We start from the raw sequence: 16651 nt of genomic DNA, 5'->3' as shown, positions 1-16651 counted from the left end.
TGATGAAGGAGCTGCTGTCTCTTCATCCTCTACAATCCATGTTTTGGTAGCAGGGCAGTGACTGGAGACAATGGCACATAAATCAGAAGCGTGGCTGCTGTTCACGTCTGGTTTTGCACTGATGGGTTTTGTACATCTCCAAACTGAATGTTTTTATGGTCAAATTCTACTTTTTATTTGAAGAATTCTTCTTACTTAAAGTGGCTCTTCTACTTTTCATCCCCTAAGGTGTCTATCAGCAAAAAGGTTGAAGTTAGAGAACAACAACTGTGACTTGAATACGTGTTTTTCTTCCTAAAAGATTGTATTTCAAAAAATTAAATTATAAAATTGTAATGAATCATTGCTATACTGTCTGGAATGGGAGGAAGAGGAGCTGTCAAACTTTAAATTTTTCCTCCCCAAAATTAAATAGATGCTTTTTCAGTGTTAGTAGTTTCAAAGATTTTAGTTCTGCAAACTGTGTGGACAAGATACACTTAATCTTCCTGGAGTTATCTGCCTCTATAGTCTGCCTTCTTTGTGGGCCTGCTGGAAATGGCATTAAAAAGTTACAGAAAAAGCTTGAATTATGGCTGAAATCAAGTTGATAATGTATTTTCCAAAACACAGAAGAGGATTTTGGCTTTTGGACCAGTAAAGACAAAAGGCTTGGTGCTCGGCACACTAGTGCACTTCATAAAAAAATTTAAAATATGAAGTGTTCCAAGAATAAATGTTTTGGCCAAGGTGGGGGAGAAGTTGTGTATTATTTTCAATTTTATTTTTCCCAGGTTTTAGCTGGAGTAGCAGTTTCATGTGTGTGCCAGCCATCCCAGGGCACTGAAGGTCCTGGTGGTCTGTGTGAACCAAAGCAATAGGCAGGAAGAATCAAGTTTGGAAATAATGTGTGCTAAAGATAACTTTGCACTGTTTGTATTACCTTCATAGTATTCCTTGCAATCACAGAATCAGGCAGCTTGCAATCATAAATTTTAAAAATTATTCTTCATAAACTTATATTTTTATTTCCTGATAAAGTAATTTTTAATGTTTCTTTAATGCAGACTTTCATTAAAGATAGAACCAGGGACCAGCACCCCCCATTCTGCTGCTTCCAGAGAAGATTTAGTAGGTAAATGCTTAATAAATGTGAGAAGACTTGAGGTTGTCATGTGCATTATTTTAGAATTGCAGACGTGGAAAATATTTGCCTGAGGCTATAAAGAAGTGTGAAGTTTAAACACTGCATGTTTGTAATAAAAAATCTAAAGGTGATCTGTAAAGAAGGAATTGAGTTGTTTTTTTAGGTTCTTGTATGTATTGTGGCACTAAGTTGTTAATGTCATTTGGGGTGAGGAGCTATTAAATATTCATTCTTTGTTGTGTCTAGACAGAAGGGCCTTCATCTAAACTTTTCATGGCATAATATGCTTCCAAAAATGAACATTCTTCTTGATCAATGCCAAAAGTGGTTGAAGGCAGGAGTTTGAAAATGTAGAATCAGTGGGACATGCCCAGTGCTGGTATAGTAAATGCAGCCACCTTTAGGACTTGCAAAATACTTCCACTGGATGGTCTGTTTCAACTAAGTGTGTTTGGTTTTGATCCTCTGCAAAAACCCTGAAGTGCAGGGGGTTTAATTGTCAATAGATCAAAGAGCTTTACTGAAGCTGTCTCTTAGAAAGGGACTTTAGGTTTTGTGCAACTTTTCCATGATTTTCTAAGTGATCCTGACAGTAATTCTGAAGTGATTTGGGAGTAATATCTTTTTTTCTTCCCAGGCTCTGAAGTTGGAGCATCTCCACAAAGTGGAAGGAAAAATGCTGCAGCTGAAGGAGCCTTGCTACCACCAACACCCCCTTCACCTCGGAACCTGATACCCCATGGACATAGGAAATGTCACAGTCTGGGCTACAAGTCAGCATTTTGCTTAACCTAAAACTCCTGAGCTTTTTGTTTTTTTGAAGTATCATCTTTCAATACAAAAGCTTTGCTTGTAAAAAGCAGCACAACTTGTACACAGTACAGAGCAATTTGTGGCCAGGGAGCAAGCTCAGAACTGGTATCCCAACCAAAGAGAATTAATCAAAATAGGAAGGCTAAAGTTTTAATGATAAGACTAGTCAGTGAGTTAACCAGAATGGCTGTCTCTGAATGACAAAACTATCAGTTTTTAGTAACTCATCGCCACTGTAATTATTTCAAATTCAAAATTATATCACTGCTTTATTGATATTTTTACAGGGAGACCTCCTTTATGGACTTTCTTGGTACACTGTTTAGTAATGGCTTCAGCCTTTTACCATATAAGTGTACCTCTAATAATCTTGATCATTATCTCATCATTTCCCTTGTCATGTCTTCAAAATGCAAGATTGTATCTATTCAGTAATTAATAACTTCTATTATTTAAGTTTACTTTTAATGAGGTAGAATGCAGTGCTGCCATTCAATAATAGAAGTGTTGTAGAAGACAAAAATACAGTGTTGTAGAAGACAAAAATACATTGTTATAGAAGATAAAAATAGCATAAGATATTGAAAGTAATTGTTAATGTACTCCTGACTTCCTCTTTGTTACACGAGTTCTGTGCAGTTTTAAAACTGGCAATTCCTACCAGTAATTTAGGTAAATTAGTTTACCAGTTTGTGTACAATTGCTTATGGCTTGGCCATGATTTAATTTGGCACGCTGCACACAGTCCTTCAGGATGTTAAAGCAACTCCTGGGAGGTCCCAAAGGCGAGGTTGTCACGTTGTGTCCTGGTTGGTTTCTAGTTTCATCCACAAGATGAACACGGCGGAGTTCAAGAGCGCGACGTTCCCCAACGCGGGACCGCGGCACCTGCTGGATGACAGCGTCATGGAGCCCCACGTCCCCTCCCGAGGGCAGGCTGAGAGCTCCACCCTGTCCAGTGGGATTTCAATAGGTAGGAGCTGCAAACACACCCAGGCACTGCCTGGGCTTTTAATAAAGGCTTTAGCACAGTTGGCTGGTGATTGAGCCTGCAGCAGTGCTGTTCCAAATTACTGCTCCTGTTGTCGAACAAATCCGAGACATGTAGGGCAAGGAGGGTGACTTCATCTACACACTATGAACTGAGAAATTCTGAAAAAGATTCTTGTTTTTGTTGTTGCTTGGGATTTTTTGAATTATTTTTTTTCTTTATCCCTGTTAGTTAGTCATAACAGCTTCCAATAGTCCTCTTCCTCAGTGGAGGTAGAAGGACGTACAGGACATGATTTTCTATTATCTTTTACCCCCTATATCAATTGAAGTTTTATACTGGGATTTCTATTTAAAATGCCATATTGACTTGACTGTGTAAATGGCTGACAGTTTTAAGAGCATAATTTCTAAGTGCTTTTGACTGTGGCAGAAGATAGAAATCTAACTTTAAAATACCTCAAAATGTCAGAATCTGTTAAATTTTGATAAATTATTTATCTTCATGTATTTAGGGTGGTGCTTTGTTTTGAGAAGTTCTGCTTCCTGAGTTTCCTGTGTGAGAAGAGGCGTTCTTTTTTCCTGTTGCACGCAGATCTTTTAGATGGAGAGAGGACAGGACACAAGTGCCTCTCAAATCCACCTGTTTACAGCCAGGGCTGACAAATGGAACCTCTCACTGCAGTCCTTTTCCTCAGAATTATTTTTTTGATAGAATTCAATGGTGTTCAATTTTTGATGCATTTATGATGATGAAAGATCCTTGTAGCGCTTCACGTTTCTTTGGATAACTGAATTTTAAAAGCAGTTTTGTTTTTTAGCCTTTGTGGAAGGAAATAAGGTCATAGATTGTCAGATGATGCTGCTTTCAGGAGCTGTACATGTATTTTCTTGAGGAGGAGACCATATAGAATTAGACCTAAGTAGCTGGTCTAAGTGAACCTGTTCACATCAGGCAGCTTCCACTATTTAATGTGCATTCCCTGACTCTGGTCCCTGCAAGTTCTCTGCTGTGGCAAAGTTTTCCATTTCGAAGCCATTCATCAGGAATGGTGCTTCTCCTTAGCATCCAGGCAGCTTCCATTCCCAGGGTTTGCATGGTGCAGGAGACCCAAGCTTTTGTCACCATTGCTGAAATGTAGCATTGCCCTTTTCTCAGGGCAATGTTTTATGGATGTTTTCTATCTAAATACTTAAGAAATTCTCTGCAGTTGATCCTTTTTCTCCTGAGTAAATTATTTCTGTACCTCCATTACAGCCTAGCAGGGAAGATTTGCCAGAGCTGACAGGCAGTTTCTCATAAGGTGCAATTGAGACCCAGTCACCATTTTTATATTTTGGAGAGTATAGGATTTTCCTACTTTGTCTCCTCTCTGAATTTTTCAATTCTGTTCTCTAGCTCAAGCATGACCTGACAAGCTGGAACAAAATTGCCATTTTAGAAGACTTGTATAAATGACTTGTAAAACAGCAACCTTGGGCATTTTGTGCAAGATCAGCATTTGTTGTTAGAAATTCCCCTTTCCCATTCTCTTTCATCTGCAGCCTCCCCATACTCAGTTTTATCACTGTTTTGACAGTCCAGCAGTGGTGTTATTTTTGCTGTTCCTTGATGATGAAAACTTCAATGACAGAAAACTTTGATAGAGGTGCTAGAAATATATATGGAAGAGGGTAGGTTCTGGAGGTTTGCAGTATCTATTACTGCAGAATTCTTGGAAATGTAAGTTGTCTGGCATTCTGTGCTGCTGCCTCAGCAGGATTTAAGGAAGTTGATTGAAGCTGCTGAGTTCCTCCATCATGTTTGAAGTAGTCTGTTTACTCAGGACTTGGAATTAGTACAGTCACTGCAGCAGAGAGGAGGTTTATGGTATTCTACAACACAGCTTCAAAAGACTGTCAGGAAAATGTCTCCTGAATGTGTGTACTGAAAGGAGTGTTATTCCTCACCTTGCCCATAAATGTGGATTTAAACCTGTTGCTCTAGAAACAGGACTGCCTTTTTTACATATAAGCCTATATGGGACTTTACTTTTTGGGTAAATGATCCTTCTTCAAAACATGGACAGAGTTTCTGCTATGTCAGCACCTTGAATGTGCCTTTAAAGACAACTGTAATGCTGCTTTAAATCACTCCTGTGTTTTGAGGGCTCAGAGGTGTCTAGACCTTTCCAGTCCTTTCATATTGGAGGATCTGATAGGACCTGCCTCTGTTAAATATCAAAACGCCACCAGTGTAACAACACTGTCCACAGGGATCCATCAGCAAGTCTGTAGCCTAAAGCACACATGGAAGGTGGTGATGGACATTTTGGTTATGCCCTGCTGGGAAAGGCTGACAGTCCACTCTGGGAATGGTGCAGAGCATGCCACAGTTTTGACACCCATGTCATTAACCTTTCACAGATGAAGAATATACTGACTGGGTGGTTTTTATTGCAATGAATGATTCCTAAAGCAGCAGCAGTGCAGTAAGTGAGGCAGGTATGGGGTTTGCTCAAAACAGGTGGATCTGTGATGTGACAGCCAGAACTTTATCAGATTATTTTCCTAATTTCAGCTCTTGGAGGGTGAGTGTGCCTCAACATTCAACTCATTGTGAAAACAAACAAGCTCAAAAATATTAAAGATACAGCTCTTTTATATTTATTTCTTGTGCTTGCGTCAAAACAGTTCTTGTTCCTAAAGCTGTGGGAAGGTGTTATAGCTGATGGTCATGTGTTATGCTGGAATCAGGGAGCTGTACCTCTGGTTCTGTTGCCATCCTCCTATATTATAAATAGGTGCTTGTCATCTGGACAAGATTTTAAAAAGTGAGAAATCTTTTTCCAGCAGTGCCAGGGCTATCCTAGTAAGAAGGAAGAAACAGTTGTCCAGTCCCATACACAGTGTTAGATGAGAAATGTTCTCTTGAATTCAGGAGTGTAACAAGAGAAAATAGTCTCTTTAAGTTTTAGATATTTATAAAGTAGATGACTACATTTGAGCTGGTTACAGTTGGAGCTCTTTATAATCACTTAGAGAATTGAAATCCTCAAGGATATGATTCATCTCATTCTTAGGTGGGTGGCTAAAAAGAGGTTATAATGGCTTGAGTCCTTAAAACTTTCTGTTGATTGCAGACACTTTTGAGAGACAGCACAAGCAAATACAGACAGATGAATAGTGCTGAAAATGTCTGTTTTGTGCGGACAGTCCAGAATATGTGCTTTTAGTAGATTGGGACAGATGCTTTTACTTTGCAGTGGAAGTTCCTTGAGAACCCCCACTCACTGCTATCAGCCAGGCCTAAAGCTACAACGTGGTTTTGTTCTTGGAGGGCTGTGTTTGGATGAGGTCACTGTTTGGGTGAGGTCACTGTGTACACTCTGCCCTCCTGAGGTGTGAGCATTGCTCTTGGCTGGCTTCAAGGAACCACCTGCACACTTGTACCACCTGTTCTCATGCCTGTATTTGCCTCCTGTCACCTCCTCACTCAAAAGTAGGATAAATTAAGATGATTTTACTAGATCCTTGTTCCACTCAGAAATAGCATGAAACTTCCTTTAATTCATAGGATATTTTTCCAAAGAATATATGGTCTTCTATTAATTCCCAATTTTCTTGCGTTTTTAAAGTACTTATTGCTTAAGTGTGATCTTAAGTATCTTTACAGGAATGTTCAGCTGGTTTCATGAATGTTCTCAGAAGCTTTGGATTTCTACCATTTCTTTCCAGCAATTTGTCTCTGCTGTGTTACATAATTTCTTAAGCTGAGTTTGTTTACAATGGCAAATTGTTCAGATAATTCCTAAGCAGTAAAGGGAGCTGTGTAAAACAGGCCCTTCTTTTCATGCGTTGCTTCTGTGTGGCTTTTCTCCTCTTAGAGCATCTAACCTAGAGGATGCAAAGTCATTTTACTAAGGAAGTTATTCTTTGAGAGTGCTCTCTCATGTATACCACTTCAAAACAGAGTCAAGGTATGAACACGGGAACACTGCTGAAATTGAGATGCTAACTTGAGGTGTTTAAAAATTCAAAGGAAACAATAATGGGTTGTGTTTGTAGCAGTGTTGGATTAAAATTCTTTCTAAGCTATTTTTTCCCCAATTATTTTTCCTGATCTGCAATGATATGGATGAAAGCTCTAGAAAAACTAGAACTCTTGAACATTTGCCTTTGTTTGTGTGTTGCAATCACTGGAGAATAACTTCAGCCTTTGTTCTAATGCAATTGGAGGAGTTAATGCTGCAGAGTCAAAGAAAGGAATTCTAAATCAGTGTGAATTAATGTAAGAAAGTTTCTTTGTAAGAACAGTACATTTCCAAAGTAAACTGGATGAAATACATATGAGAAATCAGCTTTTTAATGAATTCCTCTATTAAGTCACCACCTCGAAGTTATTGAATTCTACAAGGGATTATATTTCTCTTTAAATAAATGAAGTATAGGTGTAGGTACACAGTCTATGCATTTACTTTCAGGGGTCTTAGCAGCCTGTAGAGTAGGGAAGACCTTTACACAGCCACTGTTTGTTTGATTCTTTAACCTGTACTGTGCTGTTCAGGTGTGGAGGACTGAGTCATCAGATCAGATTTCAGGTAGGGTTTCAGGCAGGAGAAATATGTCAGGTTTATACATATATTTTCTTTATATGAGTGTATGGATGCCTGTCTTTTGCCTTAAATGTGGATACCCAGACATGCTATTGTGAACTACTGCTTCTTTAGTGATAAGATAAATTTAAAAACTGTATAATATTAGAGGTTAAAAATGCACATGTAGGTGCCTGGATTTGAGAGGGGAAGATACAGTCTAGCACTCCTGTTCTTCCTGAGGAAGAACTTGGTGCTTTCTTGGTACTGTTTGGTCCCAGGCTCACTCTCTGGATGTGTTTACATCAATGTAGTTACACAAACCCCCTGTTTCTGCCCCATCTTTATCCATTTGGTTATTTGCTTTTGCTGATTTTTCACAATGAAATTCAGTGATGGTATTAAAAGTTTCTATCAGTTCTCTGGCATGATATTGCCAGAGTTGCTGCCATCTGTATTTGGTGAACTGGGGAGCGAGAGCTGAGCTGCTTAAACTGAACTTAAATAGTTAAATGGTCATGAACTGCATATGAGGATTTGCAGTGTGGTTGTGAGCTCACCAAGCAGAGCAGAGCTGTCAGGGCATGGAGCCCATCTCTGAGGTGCTGTCTGGGCTGGGCTGTGCTGCAGCCATGGGTGTTCAGGCCTCTTGACCAGTTCTGTGGTAGAATTTTCAGTTTTCATGGTAGAATTTCAGCTCTGCTGGGTCCATCCCCAGCTCTGGAAACGCGGTGTAACCGGAGCCAGGAGAGTGTCGATGACAGATTTGGGAAGGGGAAAGAATTTTTAGTCTGAAGACTTTTTAAACTCTTTGGGGTTGGTTTGTTTATATTAACACCTGTTTAACTTTGGGGACTAACTTCTGGATAAAGAAAGCCTGTGTTAAGTGTTCAATATCCCCAGACTTGGGGCAGCGAGTGGGTGCCGTGACCAGGGGAGTGGATATGGGATAGTACAGGCATTCCCTATCCCATAACTGGGAACCTCATGCTGTTTGTGTGCCTGGAGCACAGACATCTCACAGACATCCATCTGCCTGTGCACATCTGCAGATGTGAGCAGAAAATTCACATCTGAACAGAGCTGCAGTGCTGGGGCTCTGCAGACAATCCTGAGCCTTCTCAGATAATCACCAGCACAGTTAGCAAAAAAGCCATCTTGCCAAATGCTGTTATTCCTAAGATAGCCTTCATAAAGACTTTCTTTTATTTCAATCCTGAACCATAAATTTATTAGCAATGAAGAAAACTAGGAAGATAGTGTTTTGTGTTAAGTGGTTTCTTACATAAAGCCAAAATTTGTTTAGAACTGTAACTAACATAAAGGGCTTATACTACCTAGGATTTGTTATTAAGTTTAACCTGAAGAACTTGCTTGAGGTTGTTGGAAAAACTCAAATATTGAGTACATACTTGGGAAGAATTTAAGAAGGTGATATATTTTTAGAGTACTGAATGAATGAAATATTTCCAGTTGAGGTGACACTCAAATAGTGCACTTAATGTTTAAACAGAGCTTGGCTAGACATCTAACTTTTATTAAGTTAAAAACAGTCCCTTTTACCTCTGTTTTGTTATGGAAGGAGGCATATCAGGTATTTTGTTTTGCTTTTCAGGGGAGGGGTGTTTTTTTCAGTATCAGAACTTGTCTTGCAAAGTATCTTCTAGAGGGTTTTAGAATCTAAAAAATCCTGTTGGAGATGTTTTTATATGGATGTTAGAGGAATAGTCAAACACTAAAATTAAACCTTTTCCAGGTTTTTGTTATAATTTTTACAACCGCTGCAGGCATCAATGTCAATGTTAAATCAATTGCTATGATGTTTTGTCCAATTTTTTTACAAATTGATGTTCCTTTTAAGTGTAATTGTTAATTTCTGTATATATTTAACTTTTTAAGTGAAACTTCTGGTTTAGAAAGCCCCCAAATTCCTGTAGGTTTTCTCATACTGTACTGATACTGTACCAAGGAACTTTGTAATTTTGTGATAGGTGACATTTTAGCTCTTGATCTAGATTGCTTTGCATTTTTACAAAGCAGCTCTAGCTTTTAAATCTTTCTGTAGTCTACTTAGCACAGCAGTTGAATATAACTTGATTAGCAAAGCTAATACAGTTGCCATCAAAATGTCATTTCAGGTAGAATTTTAATGTCTCAGCCTGCTTTAAATGCAAACAATAACTTCATAATGCTGTCTTATTAGGGGATTTTAATTGTGTGGATCTGTCACAGGGGCCTAAATTAAGTAGAGCTCTAGTCATGTGCTTCTTGCTAATACAAAGCTAAATCTAAGCAGTAGTAAGAAAATAAATAAGATTCTAAGTTTCCCTAATGCTTTCAGTGCTGGCTGAATGACTTGACAGAAATTGCTGCACCATTTTGCAGAACAGATTGCTCCAAGTAACCACAAAAAAAAACTTCAATTATATGCAAGGGAAGCTATTTTCATGTTGGGGTTGAACTCTACCATCCTAATTGTCATTCCAGCTGCTAAAAGGATTTCAGCACCTTAAGGTCTTACTGTGGGAGATTGTACCACAAACATCCTTCCTCAAAGACAGTCAGCTGGGAGGCCTTACCCAAAATGCCTGCCTAAATTTTTCTCTGAATTATTACATCTGATTCTGTCTCCTCATCCCCAAACCATGCCACTTATAAATTAGAAGAGACTTCATGTTTTGCCTTGCAGAGAATACAGCTGTGGTTTCCTTAGGATGGAATAAATCACTGAGCTTTTCACTGTGATGTGGATTGTAGAATTTGCTGAAGGTATTGAGTGGTAGTTGTTTCTTCCAGGAAATGGTAAGGACTTTGCAAAGACTCCTGCTGTAAGACCAAGCTCCACCTGGACAGGTTACTCCACTGGTTATTCCTTTTTTTTCTGGGATAGTTCATGATTCACCTGGTAGTCTTTCTGTAGAGAAGTACCTGGGATAATGTGGAGCTCAAGCCACACATTGTCTTTTCCATGTTGCAGCTCAGGTGTAAATTGTGCTGAGCAAAACTTCTGATTATTGTTATGGCCACTCCTTTGCTCGCCTGCCCTGTGGCACCTGAATGTTTGCTGATAGAGTAAGTCTGAGAGGGTCACCTGAAGTGCCAGCACTTAGTCAGCTCAGAGGAAGTGTAACTCAAGCAGGAGTAACTGTGCTACCCTTCTGTGCCCAGAGCTTCCTGCTGCTGTCACCCTCCCTGCAGCTGAATGCTTGAGGATCAATGATCTGCAAATGGACACACTAAAAACTTAAAGGCACTTCTAGAAAGTAATGCAGGTTACCTGCTGAATGTTTTACCTCCCTGCTGAATGTTTTACCTCTCTGCTTGCAGCCCACTGCAACATCATTTCTGCATTTCATAGCTCCTTCCACTACACAAATGGCTCTTCCCGTAGAGTTGGTGTGAACCAGGTTAGGACTTGCCTTTAGGAAAAATTCAGAATAAGCTGAGAGCAAATGATCTAGTATCCCATAGAGGTGGTGTTAATATGTGGATGTTGAGCTAATGTTTGCAGAAGAGGCATCTCAGTTGAATTGGCTGGCAGATAAAGGCTTTTATTTTCTCTTTAAATTTTACACAGAGGGAACTTCAGCCCATGCTGAGATTTTCATGGCTCTGGGCTGGAATAACCCCTGCCGTGTGTAAACCTTTATTGTCTCCATCTTTACTCTGTGTTTACTCAGTGGATATCCAGACCTACTTTGTACACATGATGTTTTAGGGCACTGCTTTTCCCTGCTGATTTTCTGTGTAAACTTAGAGGGAACTGGTTCCCATTTTCAGCCTCTGTTTCTCTGAGGGAACTTTTGAGTAAGGAACATTGATTCAGATTTTTTGTTTGTTTTCTTATTTGTTTCAAAATAATTGTATTATTTTATTGCTTCCCTTTTTATATGGGTGTTCAGGCAGTAGACCAGACAAGGTGGCAAGTTAGTGTGCCAAAAGGCGGCTTCAAGCATTGACTGACATTGAATTGCATGGATATTTAGGCTTTGGGATTATCTGGAGCCAGGAATGTAGGTTTGAAGTGTTGAACAAGGCTAATAGCTCCTGTGGGCAGCTAGGGTGGTCTGAAAGGTGCAGAGCAGCAAGGCACAGATTGGAATTGTGTATAAAAGCTGCTGATTCCTGTTAACAGCATCCCTATTGATAATTATTTACTGATTTTTAACATTACAGATAGCACCCACCTTGTCTCTATGTTTAAATGCTTATTTTCAGACTGATGGGATTTAGTGGAATTGTAAAGTTACTGTCTTATTTATGGGACTGCCATGAGTGGATGCATCAGACATTTGAGATTTTCCTCTATTTTCAGTGTTTAAAATAAAATGTTTCTGGATTAGTTTACAAAGCACAGAAGGAAATAATACTGTTGTGATCTGGTAGAGTAAGTGGGAGATAGCTTTAAAAATTGTTTAAGGCTTCTCAAATTATATACTGGAGATTTAACAATGAATTTACACCTCTGTGTCATGACTGTGTGTGACTTGATAAGAAACTGTTTAAATAAGTGACCTGTTTTTCTAAATGCAGACAAATCTGTGTTTAGGGTGTTCTTTATATTCTGAAAATAAGGTTCCTATTTATTAGTGCTACTTTTCTTCAACTTATTAATGTGGAACTAGACCCTGTCCCTTCAATCTCCATCTCAGTGTATGTGGAATTCCTGAAGCAAATCACAAAGTGTTTTCCTTGTAGCATTTTACTGAAGTATTTTTTGCATTTCATCTTAAATATTCTGATATTCAGAATCTCAAATATCGATTTGTTTAGATACAATTGACAGACATGGTTTGTAGATGAAGAAATAATGTATCATGTGTTGTTATATTTCTCTAGGTAGCAGTGATGGGTCTGAACTCAGTGAAGAGACTTCCTGGCCAGCATTTGAAAGGTAAGAAAAATTGTGGTTTTGTGGTTTTCTATTCACATTGTTACTTAGAGTCTCTCACTCAGTCCTCAAAATGATGCTTTTTTCACTGAACTAGACATCTTCTGCCTGTTAGAACACTAAAAAGCTGTAGTAAGTTCACTGGATCTGTTAAAGCAGCATAGAAACACCTTCTGCTCACTAATGGTTATTAGGGCTTTTATCTAATGGGGTTATTAGGACTTTTCTCTAATTAGGTGCTTACTCAGTGCACACATCCTTGAAGGAGCTCAGCCAGAGAGCCATTAGACCCCACAGGTTTTATATATGTGGATGTCACATGTGCTGTTTGTGTTTGTGATTTTCATTTTCACTTTCCCTGAGACACTCATCTGTTCATAGTCCCTTTGCTCTCTTTTCATTGACATTGTCACCTCTTTTTCCGTCACTGTTACACAACAATGCCCCTTGCTCATGTCTGACTTTGTGGTCCAGAATTAACAAGTTGTTCCTTTTCCAGCACCTGTGAGTGCTCAGGTGGCATTGACCACTTCAGCCCATTCTCATGTTGTATTTGAGAGTGTGGAAAAAGACAAACAGCTGTAGTTTAACATAGAAAAAGGTGCAATATTCACCTTCCCACAGCTGAGTAAGATGCACAGTACAGTGCATTGCTTGCTTCTATAACACAGTTTCAGGTAATCCATCAGCTTCAGAGTTACCATGGATGACTTTTCTACCATGCTTTTACATTTTTCATAGGAATTTTTGTCAAAAAACATTGTCTTTTTAGTTGGGAGCTGTTACCACAGACATTCTGTTGAACTCACTGAAGCAGTTAAAAGTTCTGTCTTAATTTTGGAAGAAGTCTTTGAAAATCTCTCTGTGCCAAAGGTGAACTTCTGGATGCCTCATGCCTTAAATATGAGTACATACATGAGGAAAGGCCCTAAAGAATTTCATCAGGTAACATTCCACATGAGCAGAGAACACAAATGGGGTCAGAAAGGCAATCTCTTAACTTGCAGGCTGCATCACAGAGCACATACAACATTCAAAAGGTTTCTTTCTTTCCCTTCCTTGCTGCCTTATGGAATTGTGTATTGGTATCAAGTTGTTTCTCAAAGATAAAAAGTCATTAAGTTAGAAAAAATGGTGAGTTGAGTGTTATTACCCAGAGCAGCATAAGAAGCTTTGAAATTTAGGTTTAAACTTATGATAACACTCTTCAGAATTGTTGTGTGGACTTCTGAGACAAAGCAGGGACTTTTCATTCCTGTGCTAATGAGAGCTGGCAGCCCCAGGCTCCCCCAGTTAAAATGTTTGCTCCATATCAAACAGAAGATTCCTCCTCCAAATTCCACTTGTCTTCTGTACTTCCCTCTCTCCTGAGAGAGCTTTTGGGAGCCCTGTTGGAGATTTCTTGTGTTTCAGGGTGAGTTCTCATGCCTGTTGCCAGGGAGAGGGATAGGGTTCCTTACAGACATTCCCAACACCATGTGTGAAATTCCTAGAGATCTGCAGCAACCTTGAGTCTGTTCCTTGCTTTATAAGATGATGAGGCATGTTTTAAAATTTAATAGGTAACACACTGACATGCAGGTGTCAAAATTTAAGCTAACTAGAGAATGTCTCCCTCTGGTTTTAGTCTGTACAGTGAAGCACAGTGGTTTCCATTCTTTACAGAAATATTTAAGAGAGGGAGAGACATTAGTTGCCTGGAATTATCAACTCTGGCAAAACTGGGATACATCCAGTGTTCATGAATGTTTTCTATGCAGTGAAGGTAGGAATTCAGTATTTCTCTGTGTTTTAGGAACATCTTTGGGTAGGAAGGCTTAAATCTGCATCGTAGCCCTTAAGAGGATGAAAACAATTCCTCCACACACAGATTCCCCAAGTAACAGAAGGAAATGTAAAATGTATTCTTGTTTTTCCTGGCCTTTCTGCTTGTAGCTGAGGAATGCAGAAGGGGTGAAAACTAAAGCCACTGATTGTTTTTAAATGCAACAGAATCTTAGTTTGAAACTTGAGAAAGAGTTTTCAGCATTGGAGTGTCCCTTAAGGCCAATCAAAATTACTGGAAAGACTAAAATTTCAAGTCCTTAGAGTTATATCCTGTTAAGGGCAGTGTATTAAGTGACACTTCAGTCTCACTGGTTGTCATCCTGAGTGTCTCTGAATAGATTTCCCTGAAATAGCAGGATTCCAAGAGTGGTAGCCTCCTTGTTATGCAATAAAAAACAAGCTTAAAGGTAAGAAGAAAACATACTTAATTTGCATGCCATATGTATACAAAAATAAGCAGCTAATTTTACTTTATTTTTCCTTATTGTTTTATTTGCCTATATCTTGAGTGTGCTCTGAAAAAAAATTCATAAGTTCAAAGATATCTGCTGTGTTGAGAAACAAAATGGCAAATTGTGGAACAGGTTAGTAGATGGTGATTCATTAATATCTTTTTGATATTGATAATAAGGCTTGTACTTAACTGCCTGCTCCCAAAGAATTGCTGATCTTCAGTCTTTCAACAGAATACAAGCAGCTAGAAAAATGGATAGAAAAAGGATGTGAGGACAAAGTGCCTCAACAATGCTTGTGTTGACTTAAATGGAATTCAGTCAATTAAAAGGATCTGATTCAGAAAAATAAAGTTCAGTGAAGCAAAGCAGTGTTCTAAAGGCTGGTCTGGGGCACAGTGACTGAATAGGGATAACAGGATGGATCAGGTAAATGAATTTAAAATGTGGAGCTTACAGGCCAAGTGTACACCATAGATGGACTGGAAAATTGAAATATTGCTGAGCTGATTTCCATGTTACTGAGCACAACAGGATTTTAAACAATGTCAGGTGTATTTTGACAGAGCTTGTGGTTTCTTGCAGCCCAACAGCTTCTGTGTTTTCGTTCATAGAAGTGAAACTGTTTTTGTAGTAACATTAAAGTCAGATTTCAATGTAAGTTTTAGCAGTATGGTTCCTTTACATTTATTTGGTCTAAACTAAACGCAGACTTTGCTCTAAAAATGTGTTAATCTTCAGTGCCAGTAAAACACTTCAGTATTGTGAGTTCTGACAAAGAGAACATCTGATGAAATGAAAAACCATATTATTTACTTCTGCATGCCTTTTTTAAATAAAATTACTCGCTTTTTCTTACGTGGAAGAAGTGGCTTTGTGATATGCACACAAGGGAAGCTGTGTGCAGTTGTAGCAGTGGTGCTGTTTGTGTGAATGACAGTATTTGTAACACATCCAATTTATAATGGAATCCAACAGGAACAGGTTGTACCATTCTCTCGGCCCGGGGACAAGAGTGTCACGAAATGGCCATCGAGGCCACATGAAGGCCAGCAGGTACAATCCCACTGCACACAGAGGTGTCAAACCTTCCCTCTGCTGTTGGTGATTTGGTTTGGTTTAATAATTAAGTGGGTGTTTTCTGATGTTCCCTTTCTAACTTGTGTGTCAAAATAAAGGTAGAGACCTTTTTCTTCAGACTTGAAACTTTCCCCTTCAATGACTTACTCTATATCAGCCTAAGGACTGTTCATTCCAGTCTGCAAATCCAAATCTGAACCATTGGATCTTTCTATCAAGGCTAAAGATGTTTTGCCAGGGTAGCTTTTGAACTGCCTGCCACTGTGGAGCAGTGCTGGTAGTTCTCATGGGGAAACAAAGCTGCTCCTGGTGCTAATGGATGGCATTCCAGATGTTTTCTTTGCTGGCAGTTCTGTTTTGAATTTCTTTGCTCGTCTTCCCTGAAATCAGAGAGATGCCTAAAATGAGTAACACATTCAAATTGCCCCCAATTTATGTACACATAATATTTGCAAGCTGACAGAGTAACATAACTGATTGTTCTGATTCCTTATGGATATTGATTCTGTCTCCAGCTGTCTCACTGTAGTTGGGAAAGAAATTGCCATTAACTGTGAAACCTCTGTCATGTTAAGAAGCAAGCACTGTCTCACTGAATTAAACCCATGTTCACATCTGTCAGTGTCCAAAATTGTCTCCATATCATCATCCTCAGTAGGTGCTGCAGTGAAAGTGTTTGTCACATTTCCAGTTTACTTTGGACATAGGATGGATGAAACAACAAATCCTGGCTTCCTTCACCATGATTTTTGGGTGCTGTTCAATCTCTTGGCTTTTCTAAAAACCTGCTGGGTTCAGCACTTTATTTACATGCTCTGATTGACATTCACTGAAATTATTCCTGGTGTAACTTTTCTCTGATGGGAAATGTTTTTGAAGCCAGTCAGCTTTGTCATTT

The 16651-nt window shown here is 39.0% G+C and overlaps 1 protein-coding gene across 5 annotated transcripts in view; it reads left to right on the top strand.

Moving 5' to 3' along the window:
- RALGPS2 (Ral GEF with PH domain and SH3 binding motif 2) overlaps positions 1-16651 on the top strand; it is a 113971-nt gene that overhangs the window by 80673 nt on the left and 16647 nt on the right. For 4 of the 5 annotated variants that reach the window (XM_059477795.1, XM_059477796.1, XM_059477794.1 and 1 more), the window contains exons 11-15: positions 1047-1114; positions 1764-1899; positions 2761-2912; positions 12343-12397; positions 15652-15729. In XM_059477795.1, coding sequence (XP_059333778.1) covers positions 1047-1114; positions 1764-1899; positions 2761-2912; positions 12343-12397; positions 15652-15729 — 489 coding nt within the window. Of the gene's footprint in view, positions 1-1046; positions 1115-1763; positions 1900-2760; positions 2913-12342; positions 12398-14059; positions 14085-15651; positions 15730-16651 lie in introns of those variants that run through there. The other variant, XM_059477798.1, reaches the window with a different exon arrangement.

This window comes from Ammospiza nelsoni, chromosome 9, assembly GCF_027579445.1.
Source record: "Ammospiza nelsoni isolate bAmmNel1 chromosome 9, bAmmNel1.pri, whole genome shotgun sequence".
NCBI classification, from domain to species: Eukaryota; Metazoa; Chordata; class Aves; order Passeriformes; family Passerellidae; genus Ammospiza; species Ammospiza nelsoni.
This window is presented reverse-complemented; position numbering and strand designations above follow the sequence as displayed.